Consider the following 24,661-nt stretch of genomic DNA (forward strand, 5'->3'; position numbering starts at 1 on the left):
AGTAGAAGGAAGAGCATCAAATAGCTCATAACACTAGAAACCTTCGTGATCCAAGTCTTCTTTTAAGTTCTGTTATTGAAATCACTACCTCATATGCTAGGCAGAAGGGCCTAGTTATAACCTCTCAGCATCAAAATTTTGAAAACAGTTCAAACCCCACACCTTTTTAAAGTTTAAGATTAGTTGCTTTTAAAAAAGGATAGTGAAAATAATATGTGAAATAAGTTAAATAGTTGGAGACTTTCAAAGAAATGAAACCTGGCAAGATCAGATTGCCCTGAAAGAATTGAAGGTAGTAGGTAATAGATAAAACAGTAAGCTTAAGAAAAAAAAAAAAACTTTTAATAAAGTTCCAGAATATTAATATGTGGATAAAAAGGAGGGATTAGCAAACCAAATCAGCAAAGCTGATGCAACTATTAGAGGAAAAGAAAAACTCTTCAAATGAATTAACACAAAGATATTAGTGCTTCCCTTAAAGACAAAATGGGAAAGCCAAGAATAGAAACAGTCCAACTCAGAGATTCTCAACTGGGGTCAGTATTGCCCCCTAGGGGCATTTGGCAATTTCTGGGGACATTGGTAGTTGTCATAAATGGGAGTGGAGGTGCTACTGTTATCTAGTGAATAGAGGCCCAAGATGCTACTAAACATCCTACAATGAATAGGACAGCCCCCAACAATAAAGAATGATCCAGTCCAAAACATCAAGAGTGCTGCTGTTGAGAAACCCTAGCTAAATTAGGAAGAATCAGTTGCAGACAAATTGAATACAGAAGCAGATGTATGTGACTAGAAAATCAAAGAGCCCTTGTATGACATAGGACCAATTGCCTTTTTTTTATTCAAAGGATCTGGGAACTTACTGCTCTGGAAGGATAGACCTGCATTTACTCAAACTTAGCATATTCTCTCTAAGGTTGTGAGTGTCTGAGATGACTTACCCTGCTCTATAGTAGAAAACCTAATCATGACATCCCCTGGAACAGGAGGGAACTCATTGTGCCTAGTTGAAATTGGAATGCACTTTCCCTCAATGGGAAAAAGATAAAATAAATGGCAGCAAGGTGAAATTTAAATAGAGTGGTTAGTGTCTGCTTTCAGATCACAATGTGGCTTAAGTAATCCAGCATTTTCCTATGTACGTTCTTCAGATCACTAGTTCTGAAAGAGAATCTTTGTAAATGAAAGAGATTACGTGGTTAAATAAGATTGGGAAGCTCTGCATATTTTATCCCCCTCTTGGAGATTAATAAATGCACATTAGCATACTAAAGGCTTTGAAAATCTTGTTGAATTGGGGTTAGCTTATTGTTTCCCACATGTATTTGTACATTGCATCTTTTTTGGTTTTGGTCACAAAATATTTATTAACCTCCCAATGGAACTAATGTTTGATGGAATATATTTTGGAAAGGCTGAAATAGAGTTGCAGCTCCTCTTAAAGACCAATATACCAATGCTAAAATTTCTTTGTTTTAAGTTGCAAACAGCTGACCTAACAGATAAGCATTTGGAAAAGCCTCTATTCTTAACTTGAAGTCTGCCCCAGCAGACAGCTTGTCGAATGTCATCTTCATTTTTATTGTGCAGAAAAGCCATTTTCTAGAGTAAATCTTATTTGTGATGAAAGTCCAAACTAAAGTAATAAATATTAACTGGAAAGATCAGTGCATGGCTCGTCATAGAATTACTGGTATCACTGCAAAACAATTTGCTAGAATCATGAAGGAAATAGGACCCTGGGGATAGAAAATGTCAAGTGTTATAGCCAATCTTGTTAAAAGAGAGATGACTAAAAATTATACACTGATTATCTTAATGACTGGAGACATTAGAGGAAATAATTAAAAGAACATACAGCCATTTAAAAGTATGACAACCTAGCATCACTTTATAAATAACACATCATGTCAAACCAGTTTATTTTCCATCTTTGTTAAGGGATGGACAACAAATACAGTTACATCTACAGTTTATGTTCTGATCCTCCATTAGTTCTTTGCCTAGCCTTTAAGAACTTTTTGCAAGAGTTGCAAACTGGCTGGGAGTATACTTTTTTAAAAAGCAGTAATCATACATGTCAGTGAATTATTTTTGAAGAAAAATGAATTGGATTTTTGTGTAATGCAATGGTCTTGAATTCATCACTGAGGCAATTTAATGCAGTGAAAAGAGTACTGAAATAGAAGTTCAAAGTCTACATTCAGAGGCTGACTCCAAAACTAATTATCGGTGAAATCCTAAGAAATTAACTGTGGTGTGTGTGAAGTTTTTCATCTCTACCTTTCTTTCTAACTTCACTGACTAATATGATCCCAAAGAGAAAAATATGTGAAAGGAATTATAAAGTTATTACGTCGTTTTGTTTATTTCAAATGAGGGTCTTCAATTGAGGGTCTTAATCATTGTCCTTTTCGCTTTTCATGAGAAGGGGTGACTGTCTTCTATAGGTTGATAAGATTTTCAAGATACTGCTTTTACTAAGATCTTTAAAAATAGTTTGCTTTAATTGTAGTTTTTAACTTGAAAATGGGATGTTTTTAACCAAATACTATTTACCCCACATCATCTTTCTTTCCCACAGTTGTATTGCTGAGCACAGCAGGGGGCAAAAGTATTTAGCAGAGCTCATTGTTTTTTTACCCACCAGAGCCTTCAAAAGAGAACCCAGAACTCTTTTGCCGCTTAGACAGTATTTAAACCATGTGAATCCTTCCCCGTCTCTATGCACAGTGGCAGCATTTCGACTAAAATAACCTTTCTGAACTCCAGTGTGTACAGCACATTTGCTCTCTTGGTAGAATGTAATTTGATTCAAAATGTAATTAGCCTTGGAATCAGGTGTTAAAAGTTCCCTATAATTTTTGATGCAGTTCAAAATTTTCTCCTTCAACAATTTTTATGTGAGTCCCCATTTAAAGTCTAGATCACCTTTAGGAAGCGATAGGAAAATTCACAAACAAGATGTAGCTTATTCTTTGAAATGAGATTTTAATTGTTTTTGTTCTCCATTAATGCAACTGAGACGATTTCAAATTAATAATCATTAGGTTGTATTTGATTTATATTATAAGGCATTAAATCCAGTACTTAAATAATCATCACATTGTGATGTTTACAAGCCACTTTTTCCCCAAGCTCTTTTATCCAGAAATGAAAATTTAAAAATATGGCCCTAGGGATCAGAGTGCCCAGTTTTTACTTATTTTACTAGATCCAGATATGTTGCCTTTATCCTTAAAAAATTACTGACTTTCCACTTAATTCAATTTTACTCCTCTTTAAATGTGTGATTCTCTACCTTAAATAATCTCGGGATGTTTTCCTAGAAATGCAGTCAACCATCTGAAAGCAATTTTTCTGTCTGGTATGTGGGGAGTTTGATGGCATGTATGTGGCATGCTTATAGCTTAACATTCCTTAATACACTCATTTTCATCAAAATATTGGCTAAAATATTCAGAACAGATGTGTATATGTGTGTATGTATATATTTTTTCTCCTTAGCCTCTAGAGAAAGCTTCTTTTGTGAGCATTAAAGGATATATCACACGTAAGGAGAAATTTCTCTGCAGTCTTTTTTTTCAACTCTTTGACAACTGTAATTGAGAAGATTACTTCTCAGATGCTGTATATCACCCTGAAACTTAATGATTTTAGCATGTTGGGGACAGAGTTTTTAAAAGGTAGGGGAGGGATACAATTGAAAAAGGCAGCAATTCAGTAGTGTTTCAGCATACATCATGGGTAGCTTAATATGGGAATGTTTCTAGATAAGAAATCAGGAGGCAGGACTTCTAGTTCTGGCTTGATTACGAAACAGCTCTGTTAGGCTCAATTTGTTAGAATAATGAAAGTGGTTGGTCAGGTTCCTTAGAAGGAAGTGAGGGAGGGAAAGTGAAAAGGAGGGGAATGGAAAGTTGACAGGAAGGAAGGGGAAGGAAACTGAAAATAGAAACTAATGGTATAGCTTGGACCTTTTTAGTCCAATGTATGAGGAAGGTCCCCTGTTTACTTTCTTAACAAGTAATCAGTTAACAAATATTGAACTGTTACTATGTTTAAGGCACTGTGCTAAGTGCTGGGAATACCACGGGTAGACAGAGAAATTTTTGTTCCTTTGTGAAATTTACATTCTAGAATAGGGACAGAATTGAAGCAACTAATTTAATAAATACTTATTTGACTATAACTGGCATGCTATTTTAAAAAAGCTACAAAAGAAAATAAAAACAAACATAGAGGAACCCAACCTAGAACAAGGTCAAGGAGAGTATCCCTGAGGAAATGACATTTTTGCTTAGCTCTGAAGGATGCATGTGAGTTTAGGAAGAGAAGAGGAGACAAAAACCAGAGGAAGACAGAATCCTGGGTGCCAGGTAAAGAAAGTGTTTCAAGAAGGGAATAATCCTCTGTGTCAAATGTTGCAGACAGATCAGAAAAGTCAAGGGTTCTGAGAATTGTCTATTGGATTTAGCAACATGGAAGCACTAGTGACCCTGACAGTAGTAGTTTTAGTGGAGTTCAGGGGGCAAGAGCTTAATTGGAGAAGGTTCAAGAGAGAGGAGGAAATTCCACATATAAGTGAGATCATACAGTATTTGTCTTTTTGTGTCTGGCTTATTTTACTAAGCATAATGTCCTTCAGTTTCATCCATGTCATCACAGATGGCAAGCTTTCCTTCTTTTTATGGCAGAGTAATATTCCATTGTATACATATACCACATTTTCTTTATTTATTCATCTACTGATGGACACTTGTTTTGTTTCCATATCTTAGCTATTGTAAACAGTGTTACAATGAACATGAGAGTGCAGATATCTCTTAGACAGACTGATTTCATTTCCTTTGGATATATACCCAGAAGTAGGGTTGCTGGATCCTATGGAAGTTCTATATTTAATTTTTTGAGGAACCACTCTAATGTTTTCCATTGTATACTTGAATTTTGCTAAGAGAGTAGATCTTAAGTGTTCTCACCACACATACACACGCACACACATGCAGATGGTAACTATATGAGGTGAAGGATGTGGTAACTTGATTGTGGTAATCATTTCACAGTGTGTGTGTGTGTGTGTGTGTCTGTGTGTGTGTGTGTGTGTATAATCACATTGCAAACCTTAAAAAGTCATGCTGTACAGCCTTAATGTATAACATTTGAATTTGTCAATCATACCTCAGTAAAGCTAGGAAGAAAAAGAGGAGGAGGGAAATTGGAGACTGAGAATAGAAGTGAGACTTTAGGAGTCTTTCTCTTAAGGGGACCAGAGAAATAAAGTGGTAGCAGGGTGGCTGTTTATTGTTGAAGAAGGGTTTTTTTTTTTTTTTAAGGTTAGAGAAATTACAGCATGTTTGTATGCTAGTGGGAATCATTGGGTCGAAAGGGAAAAATTGATGCTACAGGAGCAAGTAAGGTAGAATTGCTCAAGAGATGCCCTTGAGTAAGAAAGAGGGAGTAGAATCCAGTGAACAGTCCAGTAATTTGGGATCTCCCTAATGTCTAGCATCCTTTCATTCAAGCATTCAAAAGAAATTTAATGAATACTTGCTCTGGGTCAGAATCTTTGCCAGGAACTTCCATAACAAAGATATGTAAGTTCCTGCCAAAAAGTAGAAAAACCCATAAACAGACAGATACAATACAGTATAATTAAGGATCATATATACAAAAGGCACTAGGGAAGAGCTAAGGGAGCCCAAGAGAGTGAGCAATTAACTCTGCCAAAGAGCACTGTAGCATTTGTAATAGCATTGAAAATGCTTTACTGTCTAAGGAAAAAGTTGGTTTATTTTCAAGCAATTCTGTACACTAGTATTAAAACATAGCAATTTCATATTAAAACAGAGTATTAGATCATTGTAAGGCATTCCATCACATCAGTATTCTTTTTTTTTTCTTAGTAGATTACCAGTTTATTATAAAAGGATATAACTCGGGAACAGCCAGATGGGAGAGATGTATAGGGCAAGGCATAGGGCAAGGGCTTGGAGCTTCCATGCCCTCCCTAGGTGCGCCACTCTCCTAGCATCTCCACCTGTTCAGCAGCCTGGAAGCTCTCCAAACCCTGTCCTTTTTTGGTTTTTATGGAGGCTTCATTGCATAGGCACAATTGATTGAATAATTGGTCCTTGGTGATTAAACTCAATCTCCAGCCCCCTCCCATCTCTGGAGGTTGTGGGGGGGTGGGGGATAGGACTGAAAGTTCCAACCCTCTAATCACATGGTTGGTTCTTCTGGCAACCTGCCAATAATTGGAATATTAACCATTGTCTTTGCTTCCAACAGTGGATCCCTGTCCAACCCTATCTTGTTAATATCACTACTCTCCAGAATTATCTATTTATTGTTTCTTTGCTTTTTTAGAATAGTTTTTATCGATTTACACATGTCCCTTATAATATGCTGTTTAGTTTGGCTTGTTCCTGGACTTTCTAAAACTCCTATCTGCTTTTTCTTTTTAGATTTAATATATCTTTATTTTATTTTTTAACCATTTTTATATTGAAGTATAGTTAATGTACAATGTTGTGTTAGTTTCAAGTGTACAGCAAAGTGATTCAGTTGTGTGTGTGTGTATATATATATATATATACACATATCTATACATATATATGTATAGATATGTATAGATTCTTTTTTGAATTCTTTTCCATTATAGATTATTACAAGATATTGAATTATAGTTCCCTGTGCTAAATATTCTTTAAATTATATTTAAGGTTCTGTTTGTGTTTAATTGCAGCTAAATATAGTTCATTATTTTTAAAAAGCTACTTGCCATTAATTTCAGAATAAAATTCAAACAAAATCCAAAAGTATTTATCTTTGACTTCTTGAACATTTATTAGACTACAATAAGAAATACAGTGCACAATTCCTGCCTCTATAGAGATCTCAGTTAGAATGCTCCAGATGTACAACAGATATGAAAAGCCAAGTAACAGAATAATAATTTAACTATGAGATACTAGCACAGATTTATCACAAGGTTTATGATGATGTGTCTAATGAACTCTATAATTAATAAATGTTTCATGCTTAAAGGAATAAAAAATTTCTGTAAGAGGAAGTAGTCAGCAAAATTTTTAAATGGGCTTTTATCTTCATGTTTTTACTATATTCTGGACTATTATTAATTTTCCTTATGAATTAGTAAATAGCGTTATTACATAAAGAGATACCTTTCAATTTTCCAAATTATTTTTCAGAGATTTATTACTAATTTATGCACAATTACGTCGGAATGAGTCAGATGTGTTTAATAAGGCTTAAAAGGTCATACGAGCATAAAAATACTTTGCCTGTATTAATAATAGTGTACATTTGATTTAAATCTAGCAATAATGCATGTAGAACTCTTTTTCTTAGCATCACTATAGCATCAAACCATAAAGATTTTTTTCCATTTGAACTTTGCTGTTATGAAATTAAAACACTGCTATAAATACACAGTGGCAAGCATTTCCAAGCTGCAATCAAAGATCTATATATTTAAAATTAGAAATAATTTAAGCCATTGTCTATTTTTTAATTTGCCAAAGACTGTTGTTTACTAAATCTATTTCAATACTTTAGCACAATAAAAAATTTATAAAAGCATTGTTTATAAGCAGCAATATTTGTTATAACTAAACAAATAATACACTTTACTTTTAAAAATACTTATTTTGATTTGCATTGCTAAAATTCACAGCTTTATTAACTAGTAAAAGCAAAAACTTGATGTCCCTATAAAAGTAAATTTTAATTAAGACTTTTTATCTCAGTTTTTTGTCTGGTTCAATGTATTTTCCTCAGTTTTGTATCAGTAATATACAGTATACTTCTGTTTAAAAAAAAATCACTCCATAAAAAGTCAGTGTTTAAACCTTCTGCAAATTTTTTTCCTATGGTGAATGATATAACCAGACATAGCAAAGGCTTAATTACATTCTTTCATGGCTTAGTTCCATGAAAATCTCAGAGAATATGATGTAAAATACAACGAATACAATTATATATTTTGTATTCTGTGAGAAGTTTCTTCCTGTTTTTGTGCACATTTATTTGACTCCAAACAACCAATCAATTCTTCAAAAACTATCAGACTATTTTCTTTCTTAGCGAGAGAAAGTTAAAACAACGCTTATTTGTTGGATTTTTCACTTTTCAAAAGATTTTCTTAGTGACATGTAGAAACAGTGTTAGAGCTGTTAACTATTTCAGTTTCAGTGCCCATGCTGAAATGGAGTTTATCCTTAAAACCAGATTCTAAAGAAATGAGTTGTAAGAACTTTGAAAATATAGCACTCATAACATTGAAAAGCTGGAGGACTGATTTTGGAAAGCAGTTGAATAGACATGACAAAGTGAGACCTTTCCTAAAACCTTTATGCCACCCTGGATGGGCAGAATATATTGACGTGCATCAGCTTACCCAAATTCCCTCTGTAAAATTGCAGAAATCTACCCCATGAAAATTTGGAAACTGAGATGATCATTTATAAAGTTGTTTGCACACCTTGAAAGGAAGCCATTAAATAAATACTTCGTTGGGGGGCCCATTAATAATTTTATCATGTCTAGGGCTTCCCTGGTGGCACAGTGGTTGAGAGTCTGCCTGCCGATGCAGGGGACACGGGTTCGTGCCCCGGTCCGGGAAGATCCCACGTGCCGCGGAGCGGCTGGGCCCGTGAGCCATGGCCACTGAGCCTGCGCGTCCGGAGCCTGTGCTCCGCAACGGGAGAGGCCACAACAGTGAGAGGCCCGCGTACTGCAAAAAAAATAAATAACAATAATAATAATAATTTTATCATGTCTAGTTCATCCTCAGACTTTCAAAGAGCTTAGGAAAATATACTAAGTAAGCTGTATCAGCATACATAATAAAATGCCATAAGATTGGCACATTTTCCTTAAGAACATAATGAGAAAGAAGTATCTTGATGGATTTTTTAACTCCATGGAGTGTTCATAGCAATTTGATTGTGAAATGTATCTGGGCAAGGAGCGAAGTGAAGAGGACATACAGTGACCAGGAGGTGTTGAAAGGTGGGAAGATTGGTAGATTAAAGGAGGAAGAATTGTTGGAGTGCTGTAGGGGGTGTGCTAAAAATACAGAAGGTGGTAGGAAATTGGGGTACTGGGAAGAATTACAGCCTTTGCAGGTGACAAGATTAAGCATATGACCACAAGAATGGGTGGAGGAGAGAACCTCAAGAAACTGAGAGGCCAAAATATTGGAGGGTGAATATTGAAGTCACCAAAAATTACTACAGAAGTAGTGTTTCAGTGCCTGGGTTTGAACCCTGGTACTACACACTTACCTACTGTGTGTCCTTGGGTAAATTACATAACCTGTCCCAGGCTCTTCATCTGGTAGAATGAGGGTAATAGTGTATTTCTCATAATTTTGATAATTAAACAATTTAATACTTATAAAACCCTTAGACAATATGTGGCATATGGTAAATGATATATACATGTTAGTACTATTATCATGATCATCATAATCATCATTATTATTATGACCCAGTCCCACATGAGTCTTTAATTTTCATTCATTCAGAATTTATTAACCTTCACAAAGGCCAACTGTAATGTTGGTTAGTAAATTTGTATGCCAGACTTTGTGCTAGGTATCCTTTTTAAACTTCAGTATGATTTTCTTTTGGCTGTTTTGTGCTTCAAGAATTTCAAGTTGGTCAGAAATAATACACTGCAGCCTCACCGAAAAGCTATCCTTAAAGTCTGTGCCATGAGTTCTGCTTGCTAAAGTAAAATTAAAATGCTTTTTAGTAAGAACACAGACCCAGAGGGAAATGGGACAGGCCAAAACAATGATTACTTGGAACTAGAAACTAGAGTTCACAATAGCAAGAGATGCTTGGGGCAGACCCAGCTTTAGGTCATAAAAGAGAGTATAGCCATATTGCTGAAGAATAGTGGTATCCAAAAAGCAGATAGGAGTTAGGAGGCAGTGAAGATGGGAAGTTAGTATTGTGGTGTTCCAACATGAAATGATGGGTTAATGTTCTGGCAGGCAGGTTAAACCCAAGGAGCTACTATCCTGGAGATTGGCTATCAAGATAAAGACACTTGGGCATTGGGGAATAAGACAGATCCAGTTATTGAAAATGAAGTCACTAAAATGATGATCCTCTTTGTAAAGGGCCACATTCTTAAAGCCTGGGGCTCCTAAGAGAGCAAACCTAGGCTGTTCTTTATTATTTATAAAAAGTGCCTTAAGTTTGCATTATCATCTGGCCAATTGCCACAGGCAGTTTCACCTTCTGGCTCAAAACACACATATTTTTCACCTTCACAAATGCCAACCATAATGTTGCATATGAGTGAGTGTGTTTTGCAGACTGTAGCTAAAAGTCCGTTTAAGTTTGAGCGGACGTGGGGAAGAAAAACAATGTGATGTGAATTTTGTTCTCTGTGTTTAGGCAAGCTACGACCTATATCTATGCCAGTGGAATATAATTGGGTGGGGGACTATGAAGATCCAAATAAGATGAAGAGAGATAGTAGAAGAGGTAAGTGTTCTAGAATTTCAGTGTAGGCTGGGTTGTTGAAACAAAAAGCAAATTTAAATGTTTTTTAAATAGGATGTTGTGGCTTCAGTGGAAAACTATTCATTCTCTCATTGACTTTATGATACACCCAAACGAACTCAGACTAACCTTTAACTATCTTGATCTGTTATTAAGTAGATATCTTCTCTGAATGCCTCCTAAGGGATTCAGGGTAGATAAGTACAGTGTAAAAAATTAATATCTGAGTGTTATTTGAAAGTTAATACTTGGAAAACAAGGTCAGAAGTGTGAAACTGCATAAAAGAATTAAGTTCAACAAATAGAAAGAGTTTGTGATCAGTCCCCATTGGTCCGCAATGCCAACCTCACTACTTTTGTATTAATATAACGTTAAATTGAGCTTTGAAGCACATGGGTAAAAACTAATAGAAACTGGGCCAGTGACTCTAATGAAAACCATATAGAAATGGAAAAAAAAACTGCTTTGCTTTTTTTTCTCTTCTGTTTGCTGTTCAGGGTTATCTTCTTACTTGGGGGTGGGCTACACTTGAAGTATCTACCAAAAGTAAGTTTTTATGTTCACTTATCCTGCCATTGAGGTGAGCAGTAAAGAGAGCAACTGGAAGTTTTGCTACTAAATGGGATTCGACCAAGTGTGGATATGGTGGGCCCAGTGGGTCATGCTGCTACTTGCATTTTCTGAAATGAGATCCCTAAGGTTATAGATGAAAAATAAAATTATTCAAAACAAAGCAAAAAACTTTTCATAGAACCTAAAGTCACTAAGCTTCCTTTATAACATGTTTAACCCACTTGCCTGTTATTTCTAGCCAGTGTGCAGAATTTATTTCATTAATACACAGATCCACAGACTACACAGGGATAAGTAAGCATGACTATCTGCTTCATTAGACTTCTTAACACTTGTTTCATGGAGCGAGAATTTCTGAAAGTGTTGGTAAATATAGGAACATTGACAGATTCCTTTACATCTATGTATTCATTCCGTCTTCCAAACTTCAGTTTCTAACCTCATTTGTTTTATAGAATTAACCAAGAAAAATATAAAAAGGGAAACACTTATATGCCTTCTCTGAGTCACTCTTTTGGGAGTTGATATGATAGTGACATCTTGGGGGGAAAAGGTCTTATGAAGCACTGTACTAATAGTTACAATTGATAGTTCTGGCTATCAATTTAAGCATAGGTTTTATGAACTAAGTTTCCTCACTGTTGGTCCATAGTGTGGGTTTTAACTTCTCCAAGGATGCTCCCTAGCCTGCCATACGTCAGTGTTTGTCATCAAATTTTTGCAGAATCTCCCTGGGGGAGCTTGTTAAAAATTTTATGAGCCACACACCCAGAACTTCTGATTCAACTTCCGCAGGTGATTCTGATATAGTTTGTTCAGACCTAAAACTTGGAGAAATAATCTATAGGCTATCTATTTCCTGTTTCCCTATGATCCCAAATAATTAAGATCCTCTATATTTTCACTACAAAGGTATTTCATAAATGAAGTCAAGTTACATTTCTGAAACAAAATCTCATAGTACAATTAAGGAAGAATAGGAACTTTGGAATATTTGCGTATTTACGTTGGTCTATTTATCTTCTTTTATATAGAAAACTCTCTACTCCGATATATGAGCAATGAAAAAATTGCTCAAGAAGAATACATGTTTCAGAGAAACAGCAAAAAAGACACAGGGAAGAAGTCTAAAAAGAAGGGTGATAAGAGTAGTAGCCCGACTCACTATTCATTGCTACCTAGTTTGCAAATGGATGCACTGAGACAAGATATCATGGGCACACCTGTGCCGGAGGCCACACTATACCATGTAAGTAAAATTTCAAAGACTCTATGATAATACTTTCATTGGCAGACTCTTTTTGGTAAATTCCAGATTATTTATTTTTATCCTCTTGTCAGATTTTCACAAAAGATCCTAAATTTAGATGTTATGCCCTGAAAAAAACGTTTAAAAAAAATGATGGCTTATTGCTTTGTTCTTCAGTTCATATGTTTAATGAGTTCGTGTGTTGTAGCAGGTTATATTTTTAATGAAATAACTTAATATGCACAGAATTTATGGAGACTAATAATTAGCTGATTAATCATTAGTGTGATAATACACAGTAAATGAATAGCTGTAAAGTTCAACATTAAAGATAAGATTTTTAATATATTTATGATTTCATTTAAAAATGAACATCTACTATGCACTAGACTTAGAGCATGGTTCTCGAGGTAAAAATGAGAAGACATAGCACACCGTAATATGGAAAGAAAGACACACCGAGAGTCCCAATACAGTTTGTAATGGGTGGGTGCAAGAAGTGTAGGAGAACGGCCTTTGCCTTCTTGGGAAGTGAGAAGAGGCTTCAGAATGGGGAGCATTTGGGTGAAGAGTGAAAAGCAGTATTTTTGTGGGAAGGCGTATGAAAGTGTGCCACAAATGTGTGCAAATATGGCATGTTCCACGGGCTTCATGTGGCTCAAAATTACTGGTTCATTAAAAGTTGAAGGAAAGCATGTGAGAAGGGGCAGTAGATGGGACCCTAGAGAAGTAGGTGGGGCTTAGATCAGGAATTTTATGATAAAGTACTTAGGCTCTTTCCTGTAGTAATAAAGAGCTACTGAAGAATTTTGACCTGGGGACTTGCATGATGAGATTGGCCTATAGGATCTCTCTGGTGCAGAGCATCAATCAAGAGATGTGAGGCCAAAGGCAGGGCCATTAAGGCCAAATGGATGATGAGAAACTAGGACAATGGCATTGTGGAGGCTGAGAATCTTGTTAGCCAAAACATTCAAATCACAAAGTCAACCCATTTTATGACATTTTGGTTAAAAGGGAGTTTGTTGTGCTTCTTATTAGAAGCCCTTGAAAAATATGGACTACAGGCTTTTAAGTGAGTTGAACAACTGTGCTTAGTGTATACAGCATCAAAAAATTTAATCTGTCACTGCTGTGGAAGACAGACCATCTAGATATACAAGATGTGAAAGATTTTAACAACTCATAGTTGAGTTGCTTTCCTGAGTATATCTTTTAAATCATCTAATTACTTATTCGCTAGGTCTCTCATAAAATGAAAATGAAGAAATATGTTTTCATATTTGGGTTGACATAGGAGTGCAGTTAGCACTCTTGGGTGCTCGTTCTCTATCCTCTCCTGTCCCCCATTACATACCACCAGCCTCTTCCTCTCCAAGAGAATAATGCACATATCAAAACCTGCTACTTTGAATAAGTGGCAAATCAGGTTATTATTTTTTCCATAGACATTTGCAGTCATTCTGAAATCACTACTCATAGCTGTATGGTGGGGGCCACTTTTGCTATCACTAGTCAGAAATGCTATCTTCACACTGAGAAGCTGGTGTTCTAGTCAGAAGTAATAGCCTGAACAAAGATCTAAACATAAGAGACAGCTGGCCTATTCAAGAGAGAAGCTGGTAGTGAGAGATGAAGCTAGAGAGGAAAGAAGAGGCCACTTCACCCAGAGCGTGTAAACTATTAAACTGTTTGGATTTGCCGTAAGAGGAACGGTAAGCCATTGAAGGCTCATTTAAACACTCAGCCTGTGCCATCCTGTCGTGCACGTCCAGACAGGAATATACTGCGTGAGGAAGGAAAATAGCTGAGTCTTGTGAATTTTGAGTAATTAAATTATGGAAGATAGTAAAAGGTAAAACTGCTAATGAGGAATATTGTGAGTATTATCTAGTATTATCTATAAATTGTTACCACCTTTCTGAAAGGCATTATTTAGTTAAGTGTGCAAAGAACCTGGTCTAGTAACTTCACTTCTAGAAGTTTATTCCAAGAAAGAAAGCAGAACCTACTTTTGCCTCCTATTTTTATTCTATATCCTGAGTCTGTAACAGGGATTTCCCAGATACATGATATTTATCCCAACTAATTTTTAACAGAGAGACAGCACAGGGTAAGGAATATTGTTAATCATGGAGGAAGTCCTCCCATGTAACACTAACCCACTAATTTCAGAGTGAAAAGCTGGACATTTTCTAACTATTCTCTGGTTTAAAAGAAGCTAAATAATTGTTAGCCCCAAAGTGTGTGTTCAATGTCTATAACCAGTGTTCAAAAAGAAAGAACATTCATTGGTGAGTTTTTTATTAGACTCTTAAGTTCCTTAGAGGACTTTACTTGCATTTATTTAGTACTTTTACAGTTATCAAGGGAGTTTCCACATTTGTTACGTCTTTTAAACCTCACAACAACCGTGTTTGCAAATGACAAAACTCAAAACTCAAAAAAGTGATTTACCCAAAGCTGTGTTGCAAAACAGTGTAAGAGTAAGAACTAGAACCCAAACCACCTACTGCAGGGATCTTTCCACACTCTGCCCTGGTCCTCCATGCATGGTAGGCATTACATACACAAATGAATTAGTGCTTTAATAACTAAATGAGTGAATTTTGAAAAAGTTCACTTGAAGAAACATGTGCGCTCATATGTTGATTTTAATAACATTTCTCGTAGGTGGATTGATTTCTACCCAGGTTTCTCTTTTGCTCTATATTACTATTTTTTTATTAAGTTCAGAAAAACATACAGAGCTACTGCTGTTATAAAACACAAGTAGTTATTCAGCATGATATATTACTGAGACTACAGGGTACTATAGTTAAAATTGCCTGGACCTGGGAGGCAAAATAAAATATATTTAAATGATTGCTTTTTATATTTCACAGGAATTTTTGTTTTATTTTTTAATCTGTATATATGTACTTATTTAAAATAAAAAATGTTTACTTATGTTAATTTTTTTAGAAACACAAGATCAGTATCAATATGTAATCCAATCACCTTCATGATGAACCATTAATCTTCATTCTTACCAATTATTCCTTTGGATAGCACAACTATTTTTAATGAAATAGGACTTAAGTGGAAGAGGATTATAAAGATGGAATAATGAGTTTCGTAAGGCTGCTATCATAATACTAGTTCCATGTGGTCTGGGTTGAAATTTGGAGAAAATTTAGTTGAATTTAATAGCAGGATCATATCAGCATTAAATACCCTTAAACAATTTACTAAAGGTGTGTGTGTGTGTGCAGGGTGTTCCTTTTTAAGCTCCTAGATTATAATCCCCGTTAGTCTATTCTGGAAAGCAGCCTAATAATACACAAAGCCAGGCAAATACAGTTTGACTTCAGCATGACTCATTCCTCTTAGCAATTATAGCAGAAATGTTTATATAATAATAAAGAAGATTTAGAAGTTTATGGTATTGTAAAATACATAATTTTATTTTTTATTAATTCCATATATTTGTTATTCCAATTTATGTATTTTTCTTAAACTTATTTGAAAAGAAATCATTCACTATGCTCTAACTACCCTAATTATAACCAGTCTTTGCCACCTCTTTCCTTTTTGACATGTCCCTCCCTCTACTGAGAATGCTTCTACCCCATCTTTCCCCCTGGCTGACTCCTATCTAAACCTGAATTTGCAGAGAGACTTTCCCTGACCACCACACCCTAAACTAAATCAGTTTCTCCTATTATAGTCTCTTAGCACCCTGTATATTTTCTTTGAAAACTTTCTTACGATTCATAATTACGTATTTATTTGTGTGATTATCTGCTTAGTATCTTTCTTCACTATATATGGTAGAGAGGGCATGTCCGTGTCCATGACAGGAAAGGATAGTTTCTCCATTTTGTTCAGCACTATATTTTAGTACCTAGTTTAAATCTAGTACCTTACAAGTGCTCAATAAAAATGTGATGAATAAATGAATGAATGAGTGAGTGAAATGTGACAGGAACTTCAATGCCTTTCTCAGTATCTCTCAGCTGATGTCCTCAGCCTGCAAAAACAAGAGCCACCTCCATGACCAGCCCTGCCCAGTACAAGCCGACCTTCAGTTGGGGTGTGTTCAGAGTGGGAACCACCAGGAACCTATTACCATAGGCTCAGTGTCCCATGTGCCTGGGGAGAGGCATAGGGCTCTGAATGTCTTCTATCATGTTTGTCTAGTCCACATGACTAAATTCTACTTTGTTTTATCGATTAGGTTTCCATTTCACTCCAAAGATGGGAACTCTGCCCTTACTGGCGCCTCCTCCAACGAGGGTTTGGCTGGTTTACTGATACAGACGACAGACCATGTGGAGCCTAACTCTGACCACCCACCCATTTAAGAGAGTATTGGAATCACCTAGTAATTTACACTCACCATGTTGGGCTCCCTCTCAAAGCAGGTCCCAGTTTGTACCTTTAATCAGGGTGATTTACAAGACTGCTCTGCTCCACAGGTGCCACCAGGGCAACAGGATTAGCTCCCCCTCAGCCTGGCCTCATCTCCTCCACTCCAGCTAGTTCTTGCTCTCTTCCTATCACTGCCCTCTCGTTATAGAGGTCGCAGTATGCCTGTCAGCCAAGCATGTGATGGTATTTTTCAAAAGAGTATAACTTTATTTTACCTACTCACTGATTCTCTGTCTGAAACTGGAGTTGTTAGCTGCCAAAACCCTCGTCTGACCTGAGAGCACATGAAGCAAAGGCAGACAGCAGTGTCTGATGTGTGTGTGTGTGTGTGTGTGTGTGTGTGTGTGTGTGTGTGTGTGTGTGAAATCCAAATGTAGTGATGAAAGCCTTTAGATAAGGGATGATTAGAATCAGGACTTTTTTTTTGCTTAATATGATATACATATGGCACCTTGCTCTCACATTAAAGCTGCTGAACTAAATCCATAAACAAAATAATAATTTATTTTAAATCTACATGCTGAGAAGCCAGAAAAGTAAAATTTGATAATGGATCTAGGCAACATGCAGGTACACTTTCATAAACTGAATAATGTGATTTTAGGTGGCTTATGTAAAACAGATTTTGAGTAGATGTTAAAAAATCTGGATGATTTGTTTCATAACATTCCAACATTGGCTTGTCTTAGTTATTTAGGATATAACTGCAAACACTCAGTTACTATTTCACTTCTGATAAGTACTCTTAGCCATTTCCATCAAATTGTGAAAGGATTTTTGGTGGAGCTTCTGGAGGAAGGAGGTGGAGAGCTGTTAAAAGACATCTTATTTTTAAAAATTTAACAAGTAAATAAACATTATGAAACAGACACTATTGTAAGTAATTTGCAAATTTTAACTCACTTAATCCTCGTAAAAAACCTATGAGGAAAGGTGCTGGTATTATCCCCATTTTACAGATTAGGAAGCTGAGGCACTAACAATAAGTAGTTAAGTGGTGGAGCTGGGATTTGAACATTGGCAGAGTTTCTCTCTCATACACCAGCTGGGCAAGACTACCATCAACAGTAAACTTGTTCAATTCTATGCTGTTATTTCATGTAAATGGAAGATTTCTTGATTTAATATTTACTCCCATTACCATCTTACCCCACTTACTCATGTTTAGACTTTTTCTCTGCCTACACACAATAATGAGAAAGGGAAAATACTTTTCTTTGTGAAATATTTAAATCTCAAAGTCTTTTGTTTGTTTATTTAAAAAATTAAATATATAGAAGTATTTATCATTTATCCCAAGTGTTTCAAATTGCCCCTCAAAAAATAACATAATTTAGCAGAAACTCAACAGCAATTCTAGTAGTGCCAACTATCTTTAAGGCCCAATAAGTGCTGTGGAATATATATAAATAATAATAATATTGCCACTGCTACTAATAATAATAGCTAACATTTACCTATTGCTTACTAAGGTCCTATGCTAAGAACTTACATACGTTATCTCATTGAACCTTCAAATTGACCTTCTGAGGTTGCTACTATTATTATATCTATTTTGAAGAACTGAAACACAGAGTTTACCTTGCGCATGGTCATACAGCCAGAAAGTAGCAGACTTGAAATATGAGTACAAGCAGTCTGACTCCAAAACTCACATTTTTAGATGAATAAAGTCATGTAAAGTCATGTCTACTCATAAGGATTTTACCATCTATTAGAGAAGCCAGAGCTATTATTATCACAAAGATGAAAAATATGCTATATTGGCAGCCTATAAACATTTATAATTAAATTTATCTACAGTTATAAAGATTGGTTTGTCTAATATAGGCCTGTCTTAGCTGCATTGTTTCAGGATCAATGTAGCTAAAATAAGAGGGCAGTTAGTTTCAGTGGCTAGATAACCATCTCTGAGCTAACAATTGTTTATAATAACCACTTTCTCCACGCTTTGACTTTACTCACCTAGATGACAGCCATGGTACAGTGTGACATGATGTTTCTCCTCACCGGGGTGCATGCAGATATCCATTCTAAATATTATTGTATTTATATCATATGTATTCTCTGGTTCCTGTGGATGACTTCACAATTTCTAGAGTGTTAATGCCAAATTCGTAGTAGCACTGGCAAAGCCTACATGGGAACAGCCTGGACTGTGACACGTGTTTCCCACTGGAGCACTTCCCTAGAGTGGTGATTCTCAAACTATTGGGCTGTCCTTAGCAAACGGCTCCTGGTGACTGAGGCTTTATGCAGAAATGACAGTCCTTCCTTTGATTCTTATGGGCAAATAACACGTAATTTCACAGACTTTAATTTTCACTTGTGACTAGATATTGCTTATTAGTAACCTACTAAATGAGTTTAAAAGGTTATAAATTGAATAATCATAAAATAATGCATTAGTAGAGTTTACTCAATATTCTAATTCACTATTTTTCCAAGATGCCTAGTATCCATGCAACCAACAGTACAGTGGTGCTCTTATTGCTCAAGCCCAAGTGTAGATGGTTCTGGTTCCCACAGTTTTCAGGAAGAATGCTATATTGGTACATCAGCAGGATTTTCTTAAGTTACCTATAGTTTTCAGTTGCTTTTTTTAATTATATATTATCATTAGACTATTGACCTTAGTTTGCTTTAGGTTGCTTGCTTTACCTTCTAGCATGTTGTAATTCACATTACCCAGATTTTCTAAAAATGATACTATGAATTATCCATACCCTACAGTACTTACAGTCATATTCTATTGGTATCACCTAGTTAATTTTCCATTGGAAAGTAGGGACAAATGGACCACAAGGCCTACTGGCCTAAGAGGGTCACAATCAAAACTTGTTGAGACCCACTGCCTTAAATACGGTTATGTGGTTTTAAAAAGTAGAAGGAATGAAATCTTGGCTTTTCTTGTCTATAAATATGAAACAGTTTTATAGAATGCAAGTCCATGAAGAAGCCTAGGAGGAAAATTCACTTGTGTTTACTGACCCATTTATACTAATAGTTATTTTAGTGAAAACCATTAAGAAAAATCATGCTCCTCCTCCACCGCAACAGGTGTAAAAAGCATCTATTCGCTAAGAAGGCATAAAAATGTTAAATTTTTTATGCATCTTAAATCTTATATGCATCTTAAATGTATATGCATTAAGAGATTCAAAATACTAGAAGCAAAGTCCAACAGAACTGAAAAGAGAAATTGACAAATCTATAATTATAGTTGAAGTCTTGAACACCCCCCTCAGTAATTCATAGAGCCACTAAACAAAAACTCAGCAAGGGTATAGAGTGCTGAACGACTACCCACCAACAGTATCTGACTCCCCAAAACATCAGAATACACATTCTTTTCAAGTGTGCGTGGGACAGTCATCAGGATAGACCATATCTTAGGTCATAAGATAAACCTTAATTTTAAAAGAACTGAAATCATACAAAGTATGTTATCTAACCATAATGGAATCAAACTGGAGATCAATAACAGTTAACAAGTAAGTCTCCAACCTCTTGGAAATTAAAGAACGCATTTTAAAATAATCCATAGGTAAAAGAGGAAATCTCAAGGAAAATTGACCTGAATGAAGATGAAAACACAACATATGCATAAGGGAAAATTTATAGCACTAAATACTTATCTCAGGAAAGGAGAGGGACTTCCCTGTTGGTCCAATGGTTAGGACTCGGCGTTTTCACTGCCAGGGCCCGGGTTCAGTCCCTGGTCAGGGAACTAAGATCCCGCAAGCTATGTGGCATGGCCAAAAAAATCAAGAAAAGAAAAGGAGAAAGTTGTCACCTCAAGAAATTAGAAAAAGAAAAACAAGAAATAAGTAAGCATATGGAAGACAATAGAGAGAAGGAATGAAATTTGAAAACAGAAAACATAGTAGAGAAAATCAGAAGCTGTAAATTTTTTTGAAAAATCAAAAAAGAAATTGATAAATGTCTAGCAAGACTGACAACGGGAAAAAGAGAAGACTAAAGTTACCAGTATAAGGAATGAAAGAGGGGTTATCACTACAAACCTCATAGACATTTAAAGAATAACAAGGAAATACTATGAACAACTCTCTGCACTTAACTTTAACAGTTTAGATGAAATGGACCAATTCCTCAAAACCCACTAGCTACATAACTCTCCCAAGATGGAGTAGATGATCTGAATATTCCTATAACTATTAAAGGAAATTAGTTAATCATTAAAAGACTTCCAAAAAAGAAGTACAGAAATACTGAAAAAAGGACCAAACATATTGCACTTTTATATTGCTTAAGTGCAAGAGTAATCCATTTGACTTTTATTATTACGTTCTGTGGTGCCTTTAAAGTGTTGGCAGCATGTAAAATATTTGATGTATAGGGCTTGTGACTTAATGGAATTCCTAGGAGACTGATTAAAATTCATAAATTTTATTAATTGTGAAAATATTGTTTAAATGTTTGAAAAATTTGTTTCATAAATTTTTTTAAGTTTAATAAATTAAGCATTATACAAACAAACAAAAAGATTCACTAATACGCCCTTCCTCTTGAGAGAGGTTTCTGCTTACACTGTATAAAACAGATTATGTAAACCCAGTCCTTTTCAGTTTCATGTTTGAGCCAATGGGGGCCTCATTCTGCTAGTTCCTGGTTAGATAATGGCTGCCAGGAAGGAAAACACAAAATCCGGCTTAATTAGTGAGGCATCATGCAAAACAGGACACAGAATAATTGAATTTGGAATTTATTAAGTTGAAATTTATTAAATTCAAATCTTATTACAAATTCCTTGTTGCCTTCTAAAAAAAAAATAAAACCTAAATTCTGATGAGAGGCACTTGATCAGAGAGGTTAAAGAAACCCCATTCTCTTTCATGTTGTAGGCCTGTCTCTCCCAGTTTTATAACCTCAGAAAATTTCCTCAAGTTTTGTTGGCGGTAGAACTTTTTTGCTCCCATAATCACTTCTACCCATATTACCTCACCACCATAACTCATTTCATCAAGCATCTCAGGTTTCATGAAACTCCAGGTAAAATTATTTTACCCCTAGAACTGTTTAAAACCTCTTCTGATTGAAGGGCCATAACCTATATCAAATTATCTTCTTCATTCAACTCCTAAAATACATTACTTCCTGGATGGTTTCAGCACCATCCAATTCTGCAAAACTGTAGGCCTAATAATTTGCTGTATATGCCCAAATCTCATCCAAAGATTCCTCTTAATGCACTACATGTCTGAGTCTCTTGGCCCAGATCTCATGTGAGAATGAAGTTTAAGGCACAATTATTGACTACTGTTACATTCTAGTTTCTTGAAGATAACTTCCAAGAACAGTGTTAAATTGTTTGTAGCCTTCAAGGGATTCTTCTTTGGCTTTTGGATCAGACAGCAACTGACAGCAGTCCAAGTGCATGAGCTCAACCTAGAGTCTCAGCTCTAAATAATACTGCTAAATCTGTTTCTTAGCATCTCTACAAGTATCAGGTTAGGCCAAAACAGTATCCTAATAGACTTGAACCCAAAACAATCTGCAATGTTGAGAAATAGATGTGTTTCAATCCCTGTTCTTTATATGCACATAATTTTAGATTAACTAGATGCAAACTTTCCTGAAACTCAAAATAGGAGAATAATTTACCTTCTTGTGTTTTCTTTTATTATCATAAATTCAGAGTGGCCTCAAGAGACAATGGCTGTTGTATCTAACCACCTCCAAGTAAAAGGGCCCAACATTAAAGAAAAGAATTGTCTTTTCTAAGATTCAGATGGCCAAGAATAATGCTGTAGTTAATAGAACATGAACTGTTTGAACTCAGACACATTTCTGAACCTCATTTTCTCATCAGTATAAAGAGGATAATAATACTTAATTCACTCGGGTATTTCAGAAGTAAATCATACACTCTATATAAAGTTTGTTCCACTGTGCTGGGCACATAGTAACTATTCTTAAGGCCATACAGAAAGGAAATGGATTCATTTACATGGATGGGGATTTGCTTCCTGATGAGCAAATCAGAAAGGCTTCTAGGACTAGAACATCTGTCCTCTTTGGGCATTAATGAACGTATCGGCTAGGGTTCAGTCAGGGAAGCAGAAGTGCTAAGTGGCATGGAATAAAGGACTAGATCTTACTCAGCTGAGGAGCTGGTGAAGAACCTCAGCAGAGCCAGTGGTCATGAAGAAAATCTAGATGTGAAGCCAGGGAGAGCAAGACAAACTAGAATCCATGAGCAGACTGGAAGCCTGCCTCCAGCTTCAAAACGAAGCTGGTGCCCTTTGCCATGGAGATTTACAGGCTCCTGGTCCAGGACTTAGAGGAGCTGAAGGAATTGCACGCCTGGCTACTAACCTATCCCAGCAAGGTGAGCCAGCAGAAAAGTGGCAGTATGTGTGCGCTGCTGCACTGACCGGCACCCTACGCTGACCTTCAGGGCAGAAAGGCTGCTGCTTCGCTTGTATTCTCCAAAATTCACACAAATTTACATTGGCCAGCCCTAACTAGCACCAGACAGGGAGAGGAATTCTGAAATAAATAGTTACAGCTTTGCTAAGTTGACATAGTAGATAACCACCACACTGAGGTTTCCTTTTCTGTTGGCACTATAGGTACCTACCAGGTAAAACCTGCTTTGAAAATTCTAGTGACAGTCTGTATGAGGATCAGTTGTAAAGTGAAAAATTCTAAATGATCATAAATTTGGAGTGGACTCAAGGTGCAGCCTACGTCTATGGAGGTATCATCCCCACAGCCTACTTACTTAATTCCCCAGAGCATATAGGAAAATATAACTTCAAATTGTCTTTTATCTATCTTAAATCAAAAGATTGACTAGTATAAGTAATAATTAGGATAAAATGTCTAATTTACCTAAAGAGGTTTCTACTTGCTAAAACACATAAGGCAATTCTTTAAAGAATTTCTTTGCATACTCTGTTTAAGGAAGAGTACCAGAAATCTATGTACCTAGACCATCTTATCTTAGCCAATTGTTGAATCTCCTTCACTTAGTTGCATTTTAGCATCATGTCCTCAATTTTTATCAGATGGCTGATACAAGAAACAGCCATATGAAATTCACTTCTTTGTTTGCTAGTAAAATATTTTTGAGGAGGTTGTATTTTTCCCTTGTGCCCCCCATATATATTTTTATAATTGGGTAAGAGCTTTGGCTCCCTGTGATTATGATGTATATAAAGTATCTGATACAGTGTCTGGCACTATGGTAGTGCACAAATATTCTTAGCATCCTTCCTCCAACCATACTACCAAAATGTCCTCACCAGTGGGCTGAGAACAAGCCAGACCCTAATCTAGGTGCATTTGAGGCAACGAGTTCTGGAGAAGTGGCAGCAAACATCAGGCCCCGCAGAAATCTAATTTTTCATATCTGAGCTTGCATAAATTGCTTGCTTTCTCTTACTCAGTTTTCTCATTTACAAAATGAGCATGGCACTGCAAAGAGGACTATGGAAAATGCCATCTAAATTGACAGCATCATGATGATTTGATTCCTGTTGCAAACACAAATTTTTTAAAAAAAATCTCCCCATCAAGTTCTTTTTTCCCTTCTGTTAGATAAAACCAATTTTGCTTTTTTAGTCTTAAAATCATGTCATACTAGATGGTTCAGTATGGAAGAGAAGGAAGAGTATGATTTATCTCTCAGTTATTTTACTATAAAATGAGTTGCATATAGTGACTTTTGAAACTTCCTAAACTTAACTTTGATTTTTATCCAATGTTATCTTTGAGAGATTTTCTGTTAAGGAAAAGCAATCTCTGGATCAAGAAAACTGCAGCTAAACTAGCCGATGTAGAAACATTTGAAGTGGTTGTCTGGGAGAGCTTATCTATTCTATAAGAGCAAAGATCTCAGAATAAGAGCCT

At 35.9% G+C, this 24,661-nt stretch overlaps 1 protein-coding gene across 11 annotated transcripts in view; it reads left to right on the forward strand.

The window, feature by feature from the left end:
* The window catches only part of CNKSR2 (connector enhancer of kinase suppressor of Ras 2), a 258,260-nt gene that overhangs the window by 160,886 nt on the left and 72,713 nt on the right, over positions 1 to 24,661 (forward strand). For 7 of the 11 annotated variants that reach the window (XM_049704701.1, XM_049704704.1, XM_049704703.1 and 4 more), the window contains 2 exons: positions 10,440 to 10,529; positions 12,156 to 12,370. In XM_049704701.1, the coding sequence (XP_049560658.1) occupies positions 10,440 to 10,529; positions 12,156 to 12,370 (305 nt within the window). The remainder of the gene's footprint in view (positions 1 to 10,439; positions 10,530 to 12,155; positions 12,371 to 24,661) is intronic. The other 4 variants (XM_049704702.1, XM_049704705.1, XM_004283067.3 and 1 more) reach the window with 1 other exon arrangement.

The sequence above is a fragment of the Orcinus orca genome, chromosome X (assembly GCF_937001465.1).
Source record: "Orcinus orca chromosome X, mOrcOrc1.1, whole genome shotgun sequence".
Classification (NCBI taxonomy): domain Eukaryota; kingdom Metazoa; phylum Chordata; class Mammalia; order Artiodactyla; family Delphinidae; genus Orcinus; species Orcinus orca.